At 54.4% G+C, this 18,523-nt stretch overlaps 1 protein-coding gene across 2 annotated transcripts in view; it reads left to right on the top strand.

Annotated features, from left to right (window-relative positions):
* The window catches only part of SULF2 (sulfatase 2), a 48,212-nt gene that overhangs the window by 14,506 nt on the left and 15,183 nt on the right, over nucleotides 1-18,523 (top strand). For both annotated transcript variants that reach the window (XM_023192495.3, XM_023192494.3), the window contains exons 3-8: nucleotides 3,486-3,636; nucleotides 4,901-5,076; nucleotides 9,218-9,346; nucleotides 10,822-10,878; nucleotides 11,331-11,460; nucleotides 15,534-15,729. In XM_023192495.3, coding sequence (XP_023048263.1) covers nucleotides 3,486-3,636; nucleotides 4,901-5,076; nucleotides 9,218-9,346; nucleotides 10,822-10,878; nucleotides 11,331-11,460; nucleotides 15,534-15,729 — 839 coding nt within the window. The remainder of the gene's footprint in view (nucleotides 1-3,485; nucleotides 3,637-4,900; nucleotides 5,077-9,217; nucleotides 9,347-10,821; nucleotides 10,879-11,330; nucleotides 11,461-15,533; nucleotides 15,730-18,523) is intronic.

Below are 18,523 nucleotides of genomic sequence, written 5' to 3'. Positions count from 1 at the left end.
CCATGCACCCTCACACACACAGTCACATACATACGAACACACTCAAAGACATGCAAATACACACAAGCACACAGAGGCACACCACACAAGCAGACACACACGCAATGAAACACATGCAGTCCTGGGCAACTTAATGAGACTCTGTCTCTACAGAAAATTTAAAATTAGCCAGGGGTGGTGGTGCACGCTTGTAGTCCCAGCTACTGAAAAGGCTGAGGTGGAAGGATCGCTTGAGCCTGAGAGGTCAAGGCCACAGTGAGCTGTGATTGCGCCAGTGCACTCCAGCCTGAGTGGCAGAGTGAGACCGTGTCTCTAAAAAAAAAAAACAGAAACATACACACATGCAATACACAATACACACACACAAATACAGTTACAGACACACACACAGACATACACACATGCAAATGCAGACATAGGCAGAAATACAAAGATACAGGCAGGCCCACAGACACAGCCCACCAGCCCTCAGAGCTTCTCTGCAAAGGGCGCTGATTGTGGCTTCAAGGGCTTTGGGGCGAGGGGTGTCGGGGCTGCTGCTGAAGGCCCCAGACACACAGTGGAGGGGCTGTGAGGACACCACCATCTTCCCACCGTTTCCCCAGCAGAAGGGAAGGGGATGTTCTCCTTCATGCCCTTTTGTGAATGCACCAGACGTTCCTGAGATGCTGGAGGAGGCGAAGTTTTCAGATCTTTGTTGAACGGGCAGCTGAGCCCATGGGAAGATGCCGACGTCCTTCCTTGTGGAGCCTGGCTTGACACAGGCGACCGGCAAGCCGGCGTCGACCCTAAGCACCACCCGGCTCTGCTGCCTTCTGGCCTCAGTGTCCTTCTCCAAAAGCGCTGTCTCAGAGCTGGGGCTGCAGAAATCGTCATCCCCTGAACAAACTCACCCCTCACTGTTCTCAAGGGCTGACGTCAGCCTGACTTCTCTCTTGGATTCAGGGATGATTGCTGAAAATTGCATCCTGGAATCCAGGCCCTTGGGCCTGCGGGACCAACTTTCCCACACGCTGGGCTGTGTGGGACAGAGAACATCTCTGTCCATCTGCTGCCCCCAGCAGCCTCCTTTCAGTTCCTTGGTGGGACAGATCTGAGAGGGGAGCTGAGCTCGTTCCTGGGAACGTTCTACATGGCAGTCAGGCCCTGAGACGGCAGAGTCAGCCCGCAGAGGAGCCTGGCCGTTCTGTAATGAAAGGAACGTGGACCCTGATGGATTTAGTGGCAGGAGGCTGCAGATCAGCCAAGGGCTCAGAAAACCGAGTCCAGGGGAGCCTTGGAGACAGTGACTCACCTCCCGCCTTACATAGCAACGGTGTCCACGGCTGCCAAGCTACCCCAGCGGCAGCGTCACAATGTCTGCCCCAGACGATCGCAGTATTTGAGACGCTGCTGAAGTCCCGACAAGCCAGGTCGGAGGGAGACATGTCTGTGCCCCTCTGACCAGGCTTGTTTTTCCTCTTCTTCCTCGCGGGAGCTCCTTGCCCCCGGAACACCCACTGTGAAAAGCGGTGGAAACTCAACCTTTACTTCAGCCTTGACTGAGAAGAGGAGCCAGATTTGCAGGGAACCTGGCCTTCAAGAACCGTCAGACCCAGGGCGAGGAAGCCCACTTTTTTGCGAGGCCTTAAACAGTGCTTCCTGTCAGTGGTGCACCCCACCCAGGAGACCCCCACATGCTGCGGTTTGCAGTAGCTCAGATCCAGGGGCCCGGCATAAACCGAGGTGACAAGGAGGTGCTCTTGGTTTGCTTACAATGATTCCTCTGGTTTTGGTTTAATCTTCCATTGACTAACCAGGAAGCAGAGAGGGTCAGAGAAGTTTGGGGACCCGCCCGCTGTCTCTCAGAGTGAGTGATAGATCCAGTGTACCTGACTTCTGCCGTGAAGTCACCTGTGATTACTAATGACAAAGGGATACACCAGTGATAACCTCTCCTGAGCAGTCATCACACACTGGCCATGGTTAGACGGGTTCCCCTGACAGCCTCTCCCTCAGTGCTCACAACCATCCTGGGAAGTGGCACTGTCTGTATTCTCCTTGGGTAGGAAATGAGGGAACTGATGCCTTGGGAGGGAACTAACTGGCCAAAGACAGAACTGGGGTTCGAACCCCAGCAGCTGGTGCGGCCAGCCACTGAGGTGATACCATCATAGATACCTGCCTGGGGTCCCTCCATCCCTCATGTCACAGGTGCTCAGACAGAACTTTGCCCGACACACTCCCGCTGCAAGATTAAGCAGCATGCCAGGCGCAGTAGTTCATGCTTGTAATGCCAAAACTTTGGGAGGCCGAGGAGGGTGGATCACCTGAGGTCGGGAGTTAAAGACCAGCCTGGCCAACATGGCAAAACCCCATCTCTGCTAAAACTACAAGAATTAGCCAGGTGTGGTGGCACATGCCTGTAGTCCCAGCTACTAAAGAGGCTGAGGCAGGAGAATCACTTGAACCCAGGAGGCGAAGGCTGCAGTGAGCTGAGATCCCACCACTGCACTCCAGCCTGGACAACAGCGAGACTCCATCTCAAAAAAAAAAGGCCGGGCGCGGTGGCTCATGCCTGCAATCCCAGCACTTTGGGAGGCCAAGGCAGGCAGATCACGAGGTCAGGAGATCGAGACCATCCTGGCTAACACGGTGAAACCCCATTTCTACTAAAAATACAAAAACATTAGCCAGGCATGGTGGCAGGCGCCTGTAGTCCCAGCTACTCGGGAGGCTGAGGCGGGAGAATCGCTTGAACCAGGAGGTAGAGGTTGCAGTGAGCTGAGATCGCACCACTGCACTCCAGCCTGAGCGACAGAGCGAGACTCCGTCTCAAAAAGTAAAAGAAGAGAATGTGGCATGTCCCAAATGTACACATTCAGGTGCCTTCCTCACAATTCTGGCCTTACACATATAACTATAACTTATTTAATTTTTAAATCAATTTCTATTATTTCAAACTAAAATCTATTGCAAACGGATATTCTGTGGTCCTACCTTAACCACAATAACTGCCACCTGCCATTCACCAAAGGTAACTGCCATCTACCAAAAATAGATACAAGGCACACAAAGCAATGTTACGGAATTCGAGTTGGGTGCTGGTTCCTGATGAAGGCTCTGAACTCCACTGTCTTCCCTTTTTTTCAAAAGGGAGATGAGCAAAGTCTAGAGAGGTGTTAAAGAAACACTAGCACCAAACTGAGACTTTGCCCTGAGAGAACCGACAAGGGACTGGCTGTCTCACTTTGTCGCTCAAGATCACTGAATGCTGTGCCCCTTAGGAGCTTCCCACGTGCACACTTCACATGTGGAGAAATGCTGAAACAGGGTTTGGATAAGCCCCTGACATGCCAGTGTCCCCTTTCCCACCAGGGGAGCACAGCTGGCCCTGGGCTGCAGACACAGCACAGGGTGGCTGCTCCCCGGGCGGATCCGATAGGGGCCAGGCTGGGTCCAGGTTGTCCCTGGCTTTGACTGATGCGTATGTCCTTGCCCGCCAGCACGCCGAGCTACAACTACGCGCCCAACCCGGACAAACACTGGATCATGCGCTACACGGGGCCCATGAAGCCCATCCACATGGAATTCACCAACATACTCCAGCGGAAGCGCTTGCAGACCCTCATGTCGGTGGACGACTCCATGGAGACGGTAGGCGCCCACTGCATGCCTCTTGGTGGGCGTGGCTCCGAACCCCCAGCCAGGCCAGGGCCAGAACCTCCTGGCCCTTCAGGGTTTTCCTGGAGGAATGGAAATCAAAGGCAGAAGGAAGAGACCCCATGCTAGACCTGGGGAGCAGCTTGGAGCGATCCAGACAAAAGCCTCTTCCTTCATGAAACGTATTCTAGATCCGTGCTGCCCAATATGGTAACCACGTATGCTAGTTATATTTTTTTCCTGCTGTTTACATTTTTGAATACCTTTATTGGGATGTAATTCACATACCATACAATTCCCCCAATTAAAGTGTGCAATTCTGTGGTTTTAATACACCCAGAGTTGTATAACCATCACCACATCCACGTAAGGACATTTTTCTTACCCCAAAGAGAAACCTCACAGCCCTTAGTCACCACCCACTAAATCTCCCTCACCCCCAGCCCCCGACAACTGATGATCTCTTTTCTGTCTCTATAGATTTGGTGTTCTGCACATTTCCTATAAATGGAACCGTACACGCTGAGGCCTTCTGTGCCCGGTGCCTTTCTTTCACTTAGCGCCATGTGTTCCAGCTTCACCCGTGGTATCCCATGAATCCGTCCCCCTCATTCCCTGTTATTGCTGAATAGTATCCCGTTGTATGGGTATTGTCACATTTTATTTAGCCGTGGCTATTTAAACTGAATATAGTAACATTATAAAGTCAGTTCTTCTGTCACACAAGCCTCATTTCACGTGCTCAGTAGGTTCGTGCGGCTGGAGGCCACCGTATCGGACAGCGCAGACATTTACACGGCCACCAGTGCAGAAAGTTCTGCCGCACGGCGCCCTTCCAGATAGCAAGCTCCTGCCACCGGCTGCAGCCCAAGTTTCACTCATTTCATTCATTCACCCGACAGCATTTATTGAGTGCCAGTGTACGTGAAATACAGCAAGCAGGGAACAAAATGACAAAAGTCTCTGCCCTAATGGAGGCAGCATGGCATGCCAAGGCAGGGACACAGACAATCCACAGATAAGTAAAAGAGATGGAGGCCGAGAAGGGCTGCGAAGAACCGTGGAGGAGAGGGCGGGCCAGGGAGTGACGGGAGGCAGGAAGGTGCAGTGACAAAGGGGACAGCCCCTGGGAAAGTTAAGCGAAGACCTGAAGCAGGGACAGGATGGGAACTGAGATCTCAAGCCCCTGCGACCCCAGGTCGGAGACGGGACAGGCACCCGGTCCCCACTGCCCCTTGCCTCCTCGCTTGTGTTGCAGATTTACAACATGCTGGTTGAGACAGGCGAGCTGGACAACACGTACCTCGTGTACACCGCCGACCACGGCTACCACATCGGCCAGTTCGGCCTGGTCAAAGGGAAATCCATGCCGTATGAGTTTGACATCAGGGTCCCGTTCTACGTGAGGGGCCCCAACGTGGAAGCTGGCTCTCTGTAAGTATGTCATCCCCCAGGGATCCAGGGGACCCCTGGGCCCAGCTCAGGGCTGCAACCGTGCAGCCCAAACCCAAGCCACACCCTGGGTGGCACACAGTTCTGGCAGATGAACCCCAGGGCCAATGGAAAGCAATTATGTCATGCATTGTATACCTCTGTGCTGGGGAAGGAGAGGCCAGGGCCGTGAGCACCTGTGGAAACAGATTGTTTGTGGTGTGGCTGTATGCCAGGAAATCCAGGGAGCTGGGCTGTATACGTGTGCGCGTGCACACGCGTGTCACCAGCGGGTGGGAATGGCGCTTGGATTTCTCTTCTGGGCTGGGCAGCCACTGGGCCTGGAGGTTGTCAGGGAGGAATCCCGGACCTCAGCACAGTCAGCTGGTTGTCAGCCGGGATCAGCTGAGCCAGCTCTGGGCAGCAGCACAAAGGGAAATGCTTTTCCCCTCCCATCCTTCCTGGAGGACCACGTGGGCTGCAGCCCTCAGCCAGCAATTCTCCTTGGGTTAACCTTTGAGATGACACGTTCTGGCAGCAGACATGCAGCGTCTGGGGCAGGGGAGCGGACAGGCCACTGTTCATGGCAGCAGCTTCGTTGGATCGGCTGGGATATTATGGAGACTGGCTCAAATGGGGTTTTTGAAAAGCAGATGTGTTGCTATTAAGATTCTCATTTGGTCTGACTTCTGCCCACGCCCAGATGTGGGAACACACACCCAGCACTCACACGGGGCTGGCTGCAGAATTCCTTCAGAAGAGGCATTGACAGTGCAGTGTGGAATTCCAGACTGACATGTTCCCACTGCCTTGGACATTTTGCGAGAATTCCAGGAGGCAGGCTGCATGAGTTCAAGGCCAGAGAAAGTGAAGACTGTCTGTTGACCTTATCAGATCATGCCCGTCTTTGGCTCTCAGCACCCCCCCTGGAATAAGAGCTGTAATAACGAAAGCCCACGCATATGGAGTGTCTACTCTTCAGGGCCTGGTCTAAGAACTACATAATGATTCACTGCAGGCCAGGCCCTGTGGCTCACGCCTGTAATCCCAGCACTTCGGGAAGCCCAGGTGGGCGGATCATTTGAGGTCAGGAGTTCGAGACCAGCCTGGCCAACTTGGTGAAACCCTGCCTCTACTAAAAATACAAAAATTAGCTGGGCATGATGGCGTACACCTATAATCCCAGCACCCAGGAGGCTGAGGCAGGAGAATTGCTTGAACCCAGGAGGCGGAGGTTGCAGTGAGCCAAGATCATGCCACTGCACTCCAGGCTGGGTGACAGAGTGAGACTCCATCTCAAAAAAAATTAATAATAATTCATTGCCGCATCACAACAGCCCTGTGACATGGATGCACATTGTGGCCCCGTTTTACACCCAAGGCCACTGAGGCACAGAGAGGTTAGGTTGCCTGAGGTGACAGAGCAAGTAAGGGAAGGGGCTGGGGCTTGAAGCCAGGCAGTCTCTATTCCCATGTGCCACACTTCTCAGAAACCTCGAACCATCCCTGTGAACAGAAAGAATCTGACCCACTGAGGGCTCTACAAACACTGACACTGGGGGTTTGGTCAGCCTTGGAATCTGTGATCTGACTCATAGGACCCAAAACCACATCTCACATGGTCAAGAAAAAGAGAGTGCTCATGTCAGGTTTGGGACCAAAGACACACAGTATCTGTCAGCCAGGACTCCTTTGGTTGCAAGCAGAAACGACCTTTGAACCAGATAAAGCATATAAGATAAAAGGAACGCAATAACTATAGTTGCTGAAAAATCCATGCACAGCTCCAGCCTCAGGCATGGCTGGATCCAGCAGTCTTACAATGCCACTGGGAAGCTCTCATTTCTTAACTCTCAGTCCCACTTCCGCTGAATTGGCTTCATTCTCAGGCGGGTTTTTCTCCTTATGGCAGAGTCAGCAGCTCCAGATTTTCAGCCATCCTGTTTAGGAAGCCAAACTGCTTTGAACAGAAGACCTGAGGCTGACTCCCCCTGGCCTGACTGAGGTCACTTGTCCTTCCCTGAACCAATCACTGTAGCCAGAGGTGACAGAAACCCTTGAGTGACCAGGCTGAGTGCATTGGGCAGTGGACTCTGAATGGGGCCAGGTAGTTCCTACAGAATGAGAAGCTGCAACACAGAGCAAGGCATGAGTGCTGGCCAGGAAACGCGACCACTGTCCTCCTTCCCCTGAGCCTGGGGGAGCAGGACCACTGGACAGGCTCAGCCCCGTGGGCTGCTGGTTGCTGGGTTGGGCAGTGTGCCCGTCGCTCAGCGGTCTTCCCAGCTCCCTCGCCTCTGGATTCAGTTGTAGCGCCTCACGCTGGCCTTCGAGCCCCCCATGGCACAGCTTTAGCCCATCTTCTCCAGCTGCACACATGCTTGGCAGCCTGCCCGATGTTCACAGGGCACTGGAATGGGGAGAAATGGGGGGTTAAAGATGACAGAAACCCTAGGACCCAGGCCCTGCCCCGGTCCCCAGGGGACTAGCAGGGAAGGCACTCGGGCGCTCTGGCGGGCCTGTCCATCATTCAACAGGTCCTGGGCCCTGTGCTGTGCACACCCCTCAGGTCCCTTACCCTACATTGGGAATGTCATCAGCCAGAAACAGGAGCCAGGAGAGGTGGCTCATGCCTGTAATCCAGTACTTTGGGAGGCCGAGGCGGATGTATCACCTGAGGTCAGGAGCTCGAGAGTAGCCTGGCCAACGTGGTGAAACCCCGCCTCTACTAAAAGTACAAAAATTATGGGTGTGGTGGCACATGACTGTAATTCCAGCTATTCGGGAGGCTGAGGCATGAGAATCGCTTGAACCCGGGAGGTAGAGGTTGCAGTGAGCCGAGATCGTGCCACCACACTGCAGCCTGGGTGACAGAGCAAGACACCTCTCAAAAAAAAGAAACAGGAGCCGGGAAAGGTGGCAGATGTATGGAACTCACTTAGCCAGTATTTACTGAGTAGCTACTGTGTGTTCTAAGGGTGTAAGTGCTGGAGATAACAGAAGTGACTACCTGAGCCAGCCTTCCTGCAGCTTAGAGTCTACCTGGGCAATAGACAATAAGCCAGAGAAGTAAGTAAGATATATAGCATATGAGACAGTGATAGGTCTTCAGGAGAAAGATAAAGCAGGGAGGGGGCACAGTTCCAAATAGGGTCCTCAGGAGGGCCTTGTGTTGGGTATCTGTGCTGCAGAACAAACTGCCACAAACTCAGCAGCTTAAGACAACACATGTACAAACTCACGGTGTCTGAGGGTCAGAAGCCAGGACCCAGCCCTGCAGGGTCGTCTGCTTAGGCTGAAATCAAGGTGCCGGCCAGGGCTGCGGTCTCATCCAGAGGCTTGACTGGGGAGCACCCGCGTCCCTGCTCACAGGGCAGGTCAAGTGCAAGCAGAGGACTTGAACCCATGCAGTCTGCCTCCCAAACTGCTCACCATCCAGCTGCTGATTTAGAGTGGCTTGCTTCTTCAAAGTCAGCAGGGGAGAAAGAGAGACCAGAGCAAGACCACTAGCAGGATAGAGTTGACTATCTCATAACACAACCACGGGAGTGACAGCCCGTCACCTTCACATCCCACTGGTTGGCAGCAGGTCCGGGTTGGTCCCCCAGGGACAGGGATCCCGGGGACCACTGAGGCCTGTCACGGGCCTCCTTGGTAGTAGAGCAAAGAACTAAAGGGGTGAGGGATGGTGGCCCCTGATCTCCAGGGAAAGGACATTCCAGGCAGAGGGGACAGTAAAGAAGAAGGCCCTGAGGCTGGACTGTGCCTGGGCTATCAAGGAATAGTAAGGAGCCAGTGTTTGCCCCAGAGATCCAGGGGAAGGGCTTGGGAAGGGCCAGGATTTGGGCTGGCTGTAAAGGCAGATCGCCTTCACTCAGGAAGTGGGGACAGGGCGGGGCTGTCAACTCACCGCATGGCATGTCTGAGACGCAGAAGCTAAGTGGGGGGCGAGCGCAGAGTGGGGATTTGGCTGAATCTGGGCCGCAGAGGGGAGCTGCTGAGGCTGAGATGCCAGACTGCAGCTTCCATACCTGCAGATGTCAGCCCCCACAAACTGCTGCCCACCTACCACCGCCCACCCCTCGAGCAAGGCTGAGGCACCGCCACCCGAGTGGCTGAGTCCCCGATCTCCTGCCTCCCCCAGGAATCCCCACATCGTCCTCAACATTGACCTGGCCCCCACCATCCTGGACATTGCAGGCCTGGACATACCCGCGGATATGGACGGGAAATCCATCCTCAAGCTACTGGACACGGAGCGGCCGGTGAATCGGTGAGGAAGGAGCAGGGCAGGTGCGGGGGGCTGGGACATTGGGCTCCTGACCTGCGGGAACTCAGAGCTTTGGGTCGGGAGCTGGGATTCTCAGGTCCCCCCACCCCAACCACTTACCTGCTGTGGGAGAGAAGCATTCCCCTCTCTGAGATTCTGTCTTCCCATCTGGAATGTGGCCAAGGTGACCAGTTGGGGACCTTCTCTGAACTAAAATTACACAAAGCTTGAAATGGTAGCAGCAGTGATCGTAGGAGTTGGTGCTAACTAGCACGGCGATTGTGTGTGAAGCCCTGTTCTAAGTACTGTACAGGGGATTCTAGGAGTTTGATCCTTACAGTAACCCAGCGAGGTGACGTTACCATCATCCCCGTTTTACCAGTTTGGAATCTGAATCCCAAAGCGATTGAGTGACTTGTCAGAGGTATCCCAGCAAGTCTGGATGTCGCTCTGGGAATTCAGACGCTGACTTACCACACCCCATAACTTTAATGCTGGAGGGTGTGATGGGAACATATTCCAGGTGTCCAGAGAGGCAGAGTAGGAACCGTGAGGGTGAGCAAGTCAGACAGGTGGGAGGTGGGCCGAGTCAGGGCGGGGAGGCTGGTGTGGCCACAGCGACATCTGGTGGCCAGCACTCTAATAGCCACCAGGTTCCTGGCCTCCAGGTGCTACTTCAACTCCTGGCTTGCACCTCGGGCAGCGGAGCCCTTCCTCTGTGGTCTCCCAGAGGCTCCAGCCAGGCGAGCACTGTGTGCCCACATCTGGCTGCCCTGTAGAGGGACCGTGTCCATTGAGGCTCCTCCCCTGACTGTGAGGCCAGGCAAGCTGTAATGGTATAAAATGGACATGTTTGGGGACACTGGCCTGGGAGTCAGGACACCTGGGGGACAGGGTGGAAGCTTCTCTTCTCAGCTTCAGAGTCCCCATCTAGGAAATGGAAATGACCAGGTGGCACCGGATGAAACCCACAAATTACATACATGCAACTGCAAAGCACCAAAGAAGAAAATACCCCCACAACCCAATGCAATGAACCCGACGTCAAGACAACCACTGCGCCTGACGCTGAGCTCAAGACAGAGCTCAAGACGCCGAACCACTGCGCCTGACGCTGAGCTCGAGACAGAGCTCTTCCAGCTCCGGGAGTTGTTGGGCTTCCTGCGGGGCCGTGAGATGTGTGCGCACACACACAGTTACTTGGGTGGGACTTACAGTGACTTTGACCTGGGTCATTTCTGCCCTGTGTGCCTCCAGAGCCGAGTCTCTGGGGAAGGGGTGGCTCAACTCAGGAGGGTGTGCAAGGCTCTCCAGTGCCCGGCTGGGCGCGCTCCCCACAATTGCTGTCCAGGCTGACTGTAAACCAAGGCTGACTGTAAACCAAGGCTGACTCCTGGTGCCGTCCCTGCTCCTGGGGGAATAGGGGGTTGTGGGAAGCCCTCACATTGTTGAGAAGCAGGATCCGTGCTATTTTCCAGGTTTCACTTGAAAAAGAAGATGAGGGTCTGGCGGGACTCTTTCCTGGTGGAGAGAGGGTGAGTGCCGGGTCCTGGCAGAGACAGCCCTGCCCACCTCCCTCCCTCCGCCCAGGGCAGCAGGGAGAGTCGGGCTATGATGGTGTCTTCTAACAGTGGCTCTGAAGTTGTGTCCAAAGGCCCCTAAATACAAAGCCCATTCACTGCTCCTATAGACGACACAGAATCGGGGTCTGAGGTCGCGCGTACCCTTTTGGCATGTTTTGTCCAGCCTCTACAGTGTCTTCAATTTATTTAAGTTATTGCCAACTCATGCGATTTGGGAAGTTTCTTATAAAATTCCAATCTTAAGTTTCCTAAACATCAGGAGACCCGGGCAGGGTGGCCCTGCGTCCTCCACTGTGAGGATAAGCCAGAGCCGAGGGGGCACCCCTCTAGGTGGGCACACGTGCCTCCGGGGCTCCTCCAGAGCTGAGAGGCCGGCCCCGTGGCTCCTCCCCTCTGCCCCACAGCAAACTGCTACACAAGAGAGACAATGGCAAGGTGGATGCCCAGGAGGAGAACTTTCTGCCCAAGTACCAGCGTGTGAAGGACCTGTGTCAGCGCGCTGAGTACCAGACGGCGTGTGAACAGCTGGGACAGGTAAGAAGGCTCCCTTCCCTCCCGACCGCTCCCCCTCCTGACTGCAGCTAGCCCTGACCTGTGGGGCCCTGAGAGCCGCTGAACCAGCAGGGCCAGGGCCTCCCAACGGGTAGCCCTTTGCTGTCGTGTGATGCCCAAGATGCAGTTTGGTGATGCAGGATGATGCTCATGATAAGTGATTGATTTCTCAGCAGCCTTTGGACCCTGACCGTGTCAGAGGCCAAGTGTGCCGTGGGTGTGCTGTGTGCCCTTAGCACCTCTCTAGCCCTTGCCAACCCCTCTTGCACCGAGGCCCCTGCAGGAGTTAAATTACTTTATTTTCACCGTGTTCGCTTTGACAGTATTGTCTTTGTGACTGGTTTTCCTTTTACGGGAGTAATAAGACATGGCTTTTTAAAATAAATATATGTAAGTTTTTAAAAAGTGAATTGGTTGCAAGAGAAATATTAAGGAAATTATGGCCAGGAACAGTCAGTGGCTCATGCCTGTGGTCCCAGCTACTCCAGAGCTGAGGCGGGAGAATGGCTTGAGCCCACATGTTGGAGGCTGCAGTGAGCTGTGATTGCGCCACTGCACTCCAGCTTGGGTGACAGAATAAGACCCTGTCTCTAAAAACATAAGAAAAAAGAAAATAATCTGGGAAGTATTCAGAGGTAGCAGAAACTGTCATGCTGGGGAAAGCCTGAATGAGGCTTTTCTGAGGCTGGAAGGCCAGGGCAGGCTTGGAGAAGGAGGGTCGGGGCGGGGACAACCCCAGCCAGGCAGGGTGGAGAGGGCAGTGGAGATGGTGAAGTGCCGGAGGTGTGTCCCTGTCTTGCCCATCAAAGACTGGGACTTTGAGCTGGAGCTGGAGTTGCGTGCCTGTTCACCAGTGAGAAAAAGCAAAACCAGGGCCCTGGTATTGAAGGCCAAGGCCGGAGGTGGATGGGTTTCTGATGGACTGCGTTTGAATGACTCCATCTTATCAATGTACATAGAATTAGTACAGGCTCATACAGGCCTGACTGTGCCTCCTCACCCAGGGTGTGTAAACCCACAGACCCCACTTAGTCACAGAATTAACCCGTATCTGCCACCAGGCAGGAGCTGTGGATTTCATCCCTCCGTTGTACAGCGTGAGTGTGTACCTCTGCTGGCCAGGCGCTGTCCTGGCACAGGGCTACAGCCTTGAATATGCTCAACAGAAACTCCTGTCCTCCCAGAGCTGACGTTCTGGAGAGAGTTCAGCCTTGACTTTGTACCGAGATCCCAGAAGGGGTTCTGATGTTAGTTCTGCGCTAAAAGAAATGAAATGAGGAGGCCAGGAAGCCTTTGCACCCCCCGCTCCCCCACCAGGGAACGTTGTCAAGTCCCCTACTGGTTCTTTCTGCATGCCTCCCCTGACCCAGATCAGCGCTTGGGCGGCCAAAATGACCTCTGTGCTGGGGCCAAGAAAGAGGCGGTATCAGCATTTTCCAACCAATCAGAGCGCACCGCTGAAACCAAAGGAAGAGCGTGTGAGGGCGTGGTTTGGGGCACATAGCCTAGGCCAGCTGGGAGGCAGCAACCCATGTCCCCCGACCCAGCCCCGGGGCTGTGGGGATCCCAGGCCCAGACCTCTGCCCGCCATCCCAGGCAACGGCCCTGCTCACAAGCCCGCACTCCCCAAGTGCCGTTGCCATGTCTCTGCTTGTGCCGTGCTTCTGGAATGCCCTGCCCAGTGTAGAAGCTGTACCCTGTGGCCCGAGGACGTCTCTTAGGGGGCCTCACGCCCAGCCATAGCATTGCCTTGGGTACCTTTTCTGTGCTACCCCACATGCTAGATGTTCATTTGTCCTTCGCTGAACAAACGTTCCCAGGAACCAAGCTCTTGTGCATCTGCCTGTCTCCTGGTGACACGGGAACACTAAGGGCAGGGCCCGGCTGGAATTCATGTCATCATTCCTAAAGCCCAGATCAGGGTCTGGCCCGGGCAGGAGTAAATGTGCCCTGGACACCTCGTAATGACGGCCAGCACAGGCAACTCTGAGTGTGAGCTCTGCCTCCAGCCACCCTATCTGGCAGGTATGTTCTCTACATGGGGGAAACTGAGGCCCAGGGCTTAGACAGCCTACCCACAGCCTCACAGCTTCAAGTGGTAGAGCCAGGATTTGAACCCAGGTAGTCAGGTTGCAAGACTTTTGTTCTCAGCAGCTGTAGGGACCCAGAGTCAAGCCAACACTGGCCCAGCCCTGTGGGGCTCACGCACCACCCCCACCAGGAGAGCCTCGGGACAGGGCATGCGGACACGGCTTCTCCATGAGTAGTGCAGGAGCAGCAAACACTTTCCGCACAAGGTCAGACAGTAAATAGTTTGGGGTTTGCAGGCCACACATTTGTTTTTGTTCTTGCTTTTTACAACTCTTAAAAATGTACAGTGTAAAAACTGTTCTTGGTTGGCAGGCCATACAAAAACAGGCCATGGGCTGGAGTTGACTAGAAAGAGGGCTGCAGTTTGCCGACCCCTCAAGTCGTGCCCCAGCTGCGTTTGTCGGGTTGGAAGGGAGAGCAGGCAGTGGGGAAGGAGAATTCCAGGCTGAGAGAGCTAAGTGGACAACTCAGGGCTTCACGCAGAAGTCAGAGCCCTGGCTTTTCTGAAAAATCAGAACCTGGGCCTCTGGGCCTGTGCTGCCCTCTGGCGACAGTCAGATGAGTATAGCCAGTCACAGTGCCCGCTTTAGCCTCCCCAGGTCCCCCAGTCCCTTCTGGGCCGGCCTCATTCAGGGCCATGGCTGCTGGCCCATCAGTCTCCTTCTGCACTAAGGAATCCAGGTTGCCGGAAGGGCCTGCATGCGTTGAAGGGGGTGGGAGGGTGGCAGGGCGCTGTGAATGCAATCAGAGTCAGCCTCTAGGTGAGAACAGACGGGTGGGACGGGGACAAGATAAGCAGGTGAAAGGCAGCAGGGCCTTCAGCAGTGGCGGGGGTGGGCTGTGTAGCAGACGGTTGGGGGGATGGTAGCACCAGGTTCCACACTTTTCCTTACAGCTCTTGCACCTCCCAGTTGTGTGACCCAGGACGCATCTCTCCACCTCTGTGTGTCTCATATTGAAGCAGCACAGTAATGACAGCACCTGCCTCGTACGGTAGTGGGAGGTGTAGTAAGCAAATTAATATTAACACACAGTGCTTGGCACATGCTATGTGTTGGAGAGACACAAGGGAACAGATCTGATCCGTGGCCTGGAAAGGTCACTTTGGCACAGAATAGGCCCTAAAGAATCACTGGGTCAATGGGCTGGAGCAGGTGTGGACGGAAGGGAAGAGAATCCAGTTTACAGGTGGTTGCAGAATCCCACGAGGGGATCCAGGAGGCTGGAACTGGGGAAGAGAAGAGGGATCAACATGAGAGATTTGGACGGTGATTCTATCTACATTCAGCTTCTGAGCACAGGCCTGGAGTTGAATGCACACATGGAACCTCTGCACACAGCACTGACTGAGTCTGGGAAGGTGGTCAGGGGAGACTCCTTGTGCTGGAGCAGAGACGGGAAGGAAGAGAAGGCTGCAGCAGCAGGAAGGGCTGGGGAAAAAGGCATTCTGGGCAGAAGGAACAGTGAGCGCCAAGTCCCTGGGGCAGCAGCCACGGGGGATACTGGAGAGAGGGCTGGGGCTGAGGGAGAGGAGGACTCACAGGTAGGCCAGGGCCAGATTGCAGAGGGTGTTCAGAGACTAGTATGAGGAGCTTGGGTCTTGTCTTAAAGACAGTGGGAGCCATTGAAGGGTTTTAAGTAGGAGAGTGACATGATCTGACTTGCCCTTTAAAAAGATTCCTCTAGCTGCCATGTGGGTGGATTTTAGGAGCAGACGGAAGGAGGCAATCGTGAGAGTGGGGGGCTGTTGGAGGCATCTCGTGGGGGGATGATGGTAGCTCTGCCCAAGGTTCAAGCAGCGGCAGTGGAGAGAAGCGGCACTTGGCGATAGCAGACGTGGGGCTTGGTAACAGCTGGATGCAAGCAGGGAGGGGGATGTCTCCAGGGTGGATGGGGGTGGCAGGGGAGAGGTGGGTTTAGGGGAGCAGACGAGCAGCTGGCTGAGGCCCTGGCATGTCTTGCAGCAGTGGCAGTGTGTGGAGGACGCCACGGGGAAGCTGACGCTGCACAAGTGCAAGGGCCCCATGCAGCTGGCTGGCGGCAGAGCCCTCTCCAACCTCGTGCCCAAGTACTACGGGCAGGACAGCGGGGCCTGCACCTGTGACGGCGGGGACTACAAGCTCAGCCTGGCCGGACGCCGGAAAAAGCTCTTCAAGAAGAGTAAGTGTCACAACCTGGCTGAGTGGGACAGGAGGAGAGAGAGACCGTGCCTGGGGAGCCCATTCATTCACTCGGACAATGCCACAGAGACTGTCGCCTTGCCAGGTGGTGGTCTAGGGGCTGGGGACACAGCCACACCTCCTCGCAAGCCACGAATTCTAGTGGGGAGCAGTAGTCATCAACAGATAAGGCCAGGCATGGTGGCTCACACCTGTAATCCCAGTACCTTGGGAGTTCGAGGCGGGCGGATCACCTGAGGTCAGGAGCTCAAGACCAGCCTGGCCAACATGGTAAAACCCTGTCTAAAAATACAAAACTTAGCCAGATGTGGTGGCTCACGCTTGTAATCCCAGCTACTTGGGAGGCTGAGACATGAGAATCGCTTGAACCCGGGAGGCAGAGGCTGCAGTGATCTGAGATCGCACCACTGCACTCCAGCCTGGGCAACAGAGCAAGATCCATCTCAAAAGAGGAAAAAAAGGAAGAAACACACATACGAGGTTCTGTATTGATTGGCTGGTGAAAATGCTGGCACCAGAGGTTCGCAGGAACCCAGCTGTGTGCTTCCCCCAGGAGCCATGGTTCAGTGTTCAGTCAGTCGGTGTTTGTGGTGACTTGATAGAACTACTCTGGGCTGGGTGCAGTGGCTCACACCTGTAATGTGTGAGAGGCCGAGGTGGGCAGATCACTTGAGGTCCAGAGTTCAAGACCAGCCTGGCCAACATGGTGAAACCCCATCTCTACTAAAAATACAAAAAATTAGTTGGGCGTGATGGTGTGGGAGGCAGGAGAATCGCTGGAACCCGGGAGGCGGAGGTTGCAGACAGCTGAGATCACACCATTGTGCTCCAGCCTGGGCGACAGAGTGAGACACGGTCTCAAAAAAAACAATTAAAAAGTAAAAAATAAACTACCCTGAAGCACAACAATAGACTATACTTTAGTTGAGTGGGGAAAAGCCTCACCCAGCTAAAGAAGTGTCTATACCTTCATGCCTTACGCTCGGCAGGGGCCAGGGAGAGGACAGGCAGCCAGAACCAGGGAGCAGGCAGAACCAGGGAGCAGGCGAAGTGGAGACAGGGGCTCTTCTAGACCCGGCCAGAAGGCCTGGCCGCCACCCTGGGCTATCACTTCACCATTCTGAGGCTCAGCTCCCACCATCAGATGGGAAGAATGGTCCCTGCCTGACTTTGAAACAGGAATGAGCCTGTGCCCTGAAAATGTGTGGAAGCGTCGGGGTCCGCCGGCTAGAAGTGTGCCCTCCACGGCTGGGCAGCTTCCCACACAGCCCATTTCTCTGGCCTAAGGACGGCCAAAGTCTTAATAGATTTCAGGTGTTGTTTTAAAAGCAATTATGGTGAAATACACATAAAATGTATCATCTTAACCATTTTTAAGTATCCAGTTCAATAGTGTAAACTATATTCACACTACTGTGCAGCCTATCTGCTAAACAAACGTTTTTCATCTTGCAGAACTAAAACTGTCCCCATTCAATGTCGTCTCCCCATTCTCCCACCCTGCTCCCACCCCGTTCTCCCACCATTCTCCCACCCCACTCTCCCCACCCCATTCTCAGCAACCACTCTTCTTCTTCTCTATGAGCTTGACTGCTCTAAGGGCCTCATGTAAGTGGAATTGTACAGTATTTGTCCTTCTGTGGCTGGCTTATTTCTCTTCGCATAATGTTCTCCAGGTTCATCCACATGGTAGCCTGTGTCAGAATCTCCTTCCTGACCAGGCACAGTGGCTCATGCCTGTAATCCCAGCATTTTGGGAGGCCAAGGCAGGCAGATTACCTGAGCTCAGGAGTTCGAGATCAGTCTGGCCAACCTGGAGAAACCCCGTCTCTACTAAAAATACAAAAATCAGCCAGTCATGCTGGTGGGTGCCTGTAGTCCCTGCTACTCAGGAGGCTGAGGCACGAGAATGGCTTGAACCTGGGAATGGGAGGTTGCAGTGAACCGAGATCACGCTGCTTCACTCCAGCCTGGGTGACAGAGCAAGACTCTGTCTCAAAAAAAAAAAAAAAAAATCCTTTCTTGATAAGATGGATGATACCGTACCACAGACTAATTAGACATTGAGGATTGATGTCTCCGACGGCAGGCGCGGTGGTCTCCTCTGGGCCATCCAGCCAGGCAGCAAATGTCGTCATCGTGGAGCAGATAAGTCTCTTTCCGTAACAGCCCAGCCACTGCCGCAAACAACGCTTCCCAGCTGATGACCCTCCGGTACCTTCCCTCACCAGCTGATTAGGAACTACTGCATTCACTTTTCTAGCTGAATAGGATGATTGGTTTCCAGATTGGATTACACAGCCAGCATCTCCTTGCTTCAGTATTCGACACAGTTGATAATCTTTAAATAATACAACATCTTGCAGGGAGAGATTCAGCTGTTTTCCCCCTTATTAATGCTTAGAGGAAAGAAAAATACCTAAAAGTAGCCGAGAGTCAGCTCAGCCCTGGTCAGAATCCTCACGTGAGTGTAATGTCAGAGCCGGGACCCACGCCTCTCGGCAGCCCTGTGAGCAGGGCAGGGGTGGTCACCCCCTGATGATGGACAGGGAAGACTGGGTCACGTGGCTGATCTGGGGCCTCCAGCCCCATCTCCTGCCCAGCATTCTTCCCCCTGCCAGGGTCCCCGACAATTCTGTCCCTCTTTTCTGAGCATCAGCCTACAGCAGGCTGAACTGGGGGCTTTCTGTCCCCCAGGGGACACTTGGCAATGTTTGGAGACATTTTTGGCGGTCACAGTTGTGTGTGATGGAGGGGTGCTGCTGGCGGTCACA

The sequence above is a fragment of the Piliocolobus tephrosceles genome, chromosome 20, assembly GCF_002776525.5.
Source record: "Piliocolobus tephrosceles isolate RC106 chromosome 20, ASM277652v3, whole genome shotgun sequence".
In the NCBI taxonomy this organism is placed as follows: Eukaryota; Metazoa; Chordata; class Mammalia; order Primates; family Cercopithecidae; genus Piliocolobus; species Piliocolobus tephrosceles.
Note: the sequence above shows the minus strand (reverse complement) of the source record. Positions and strands in the feature narration are given on the sequence as shown.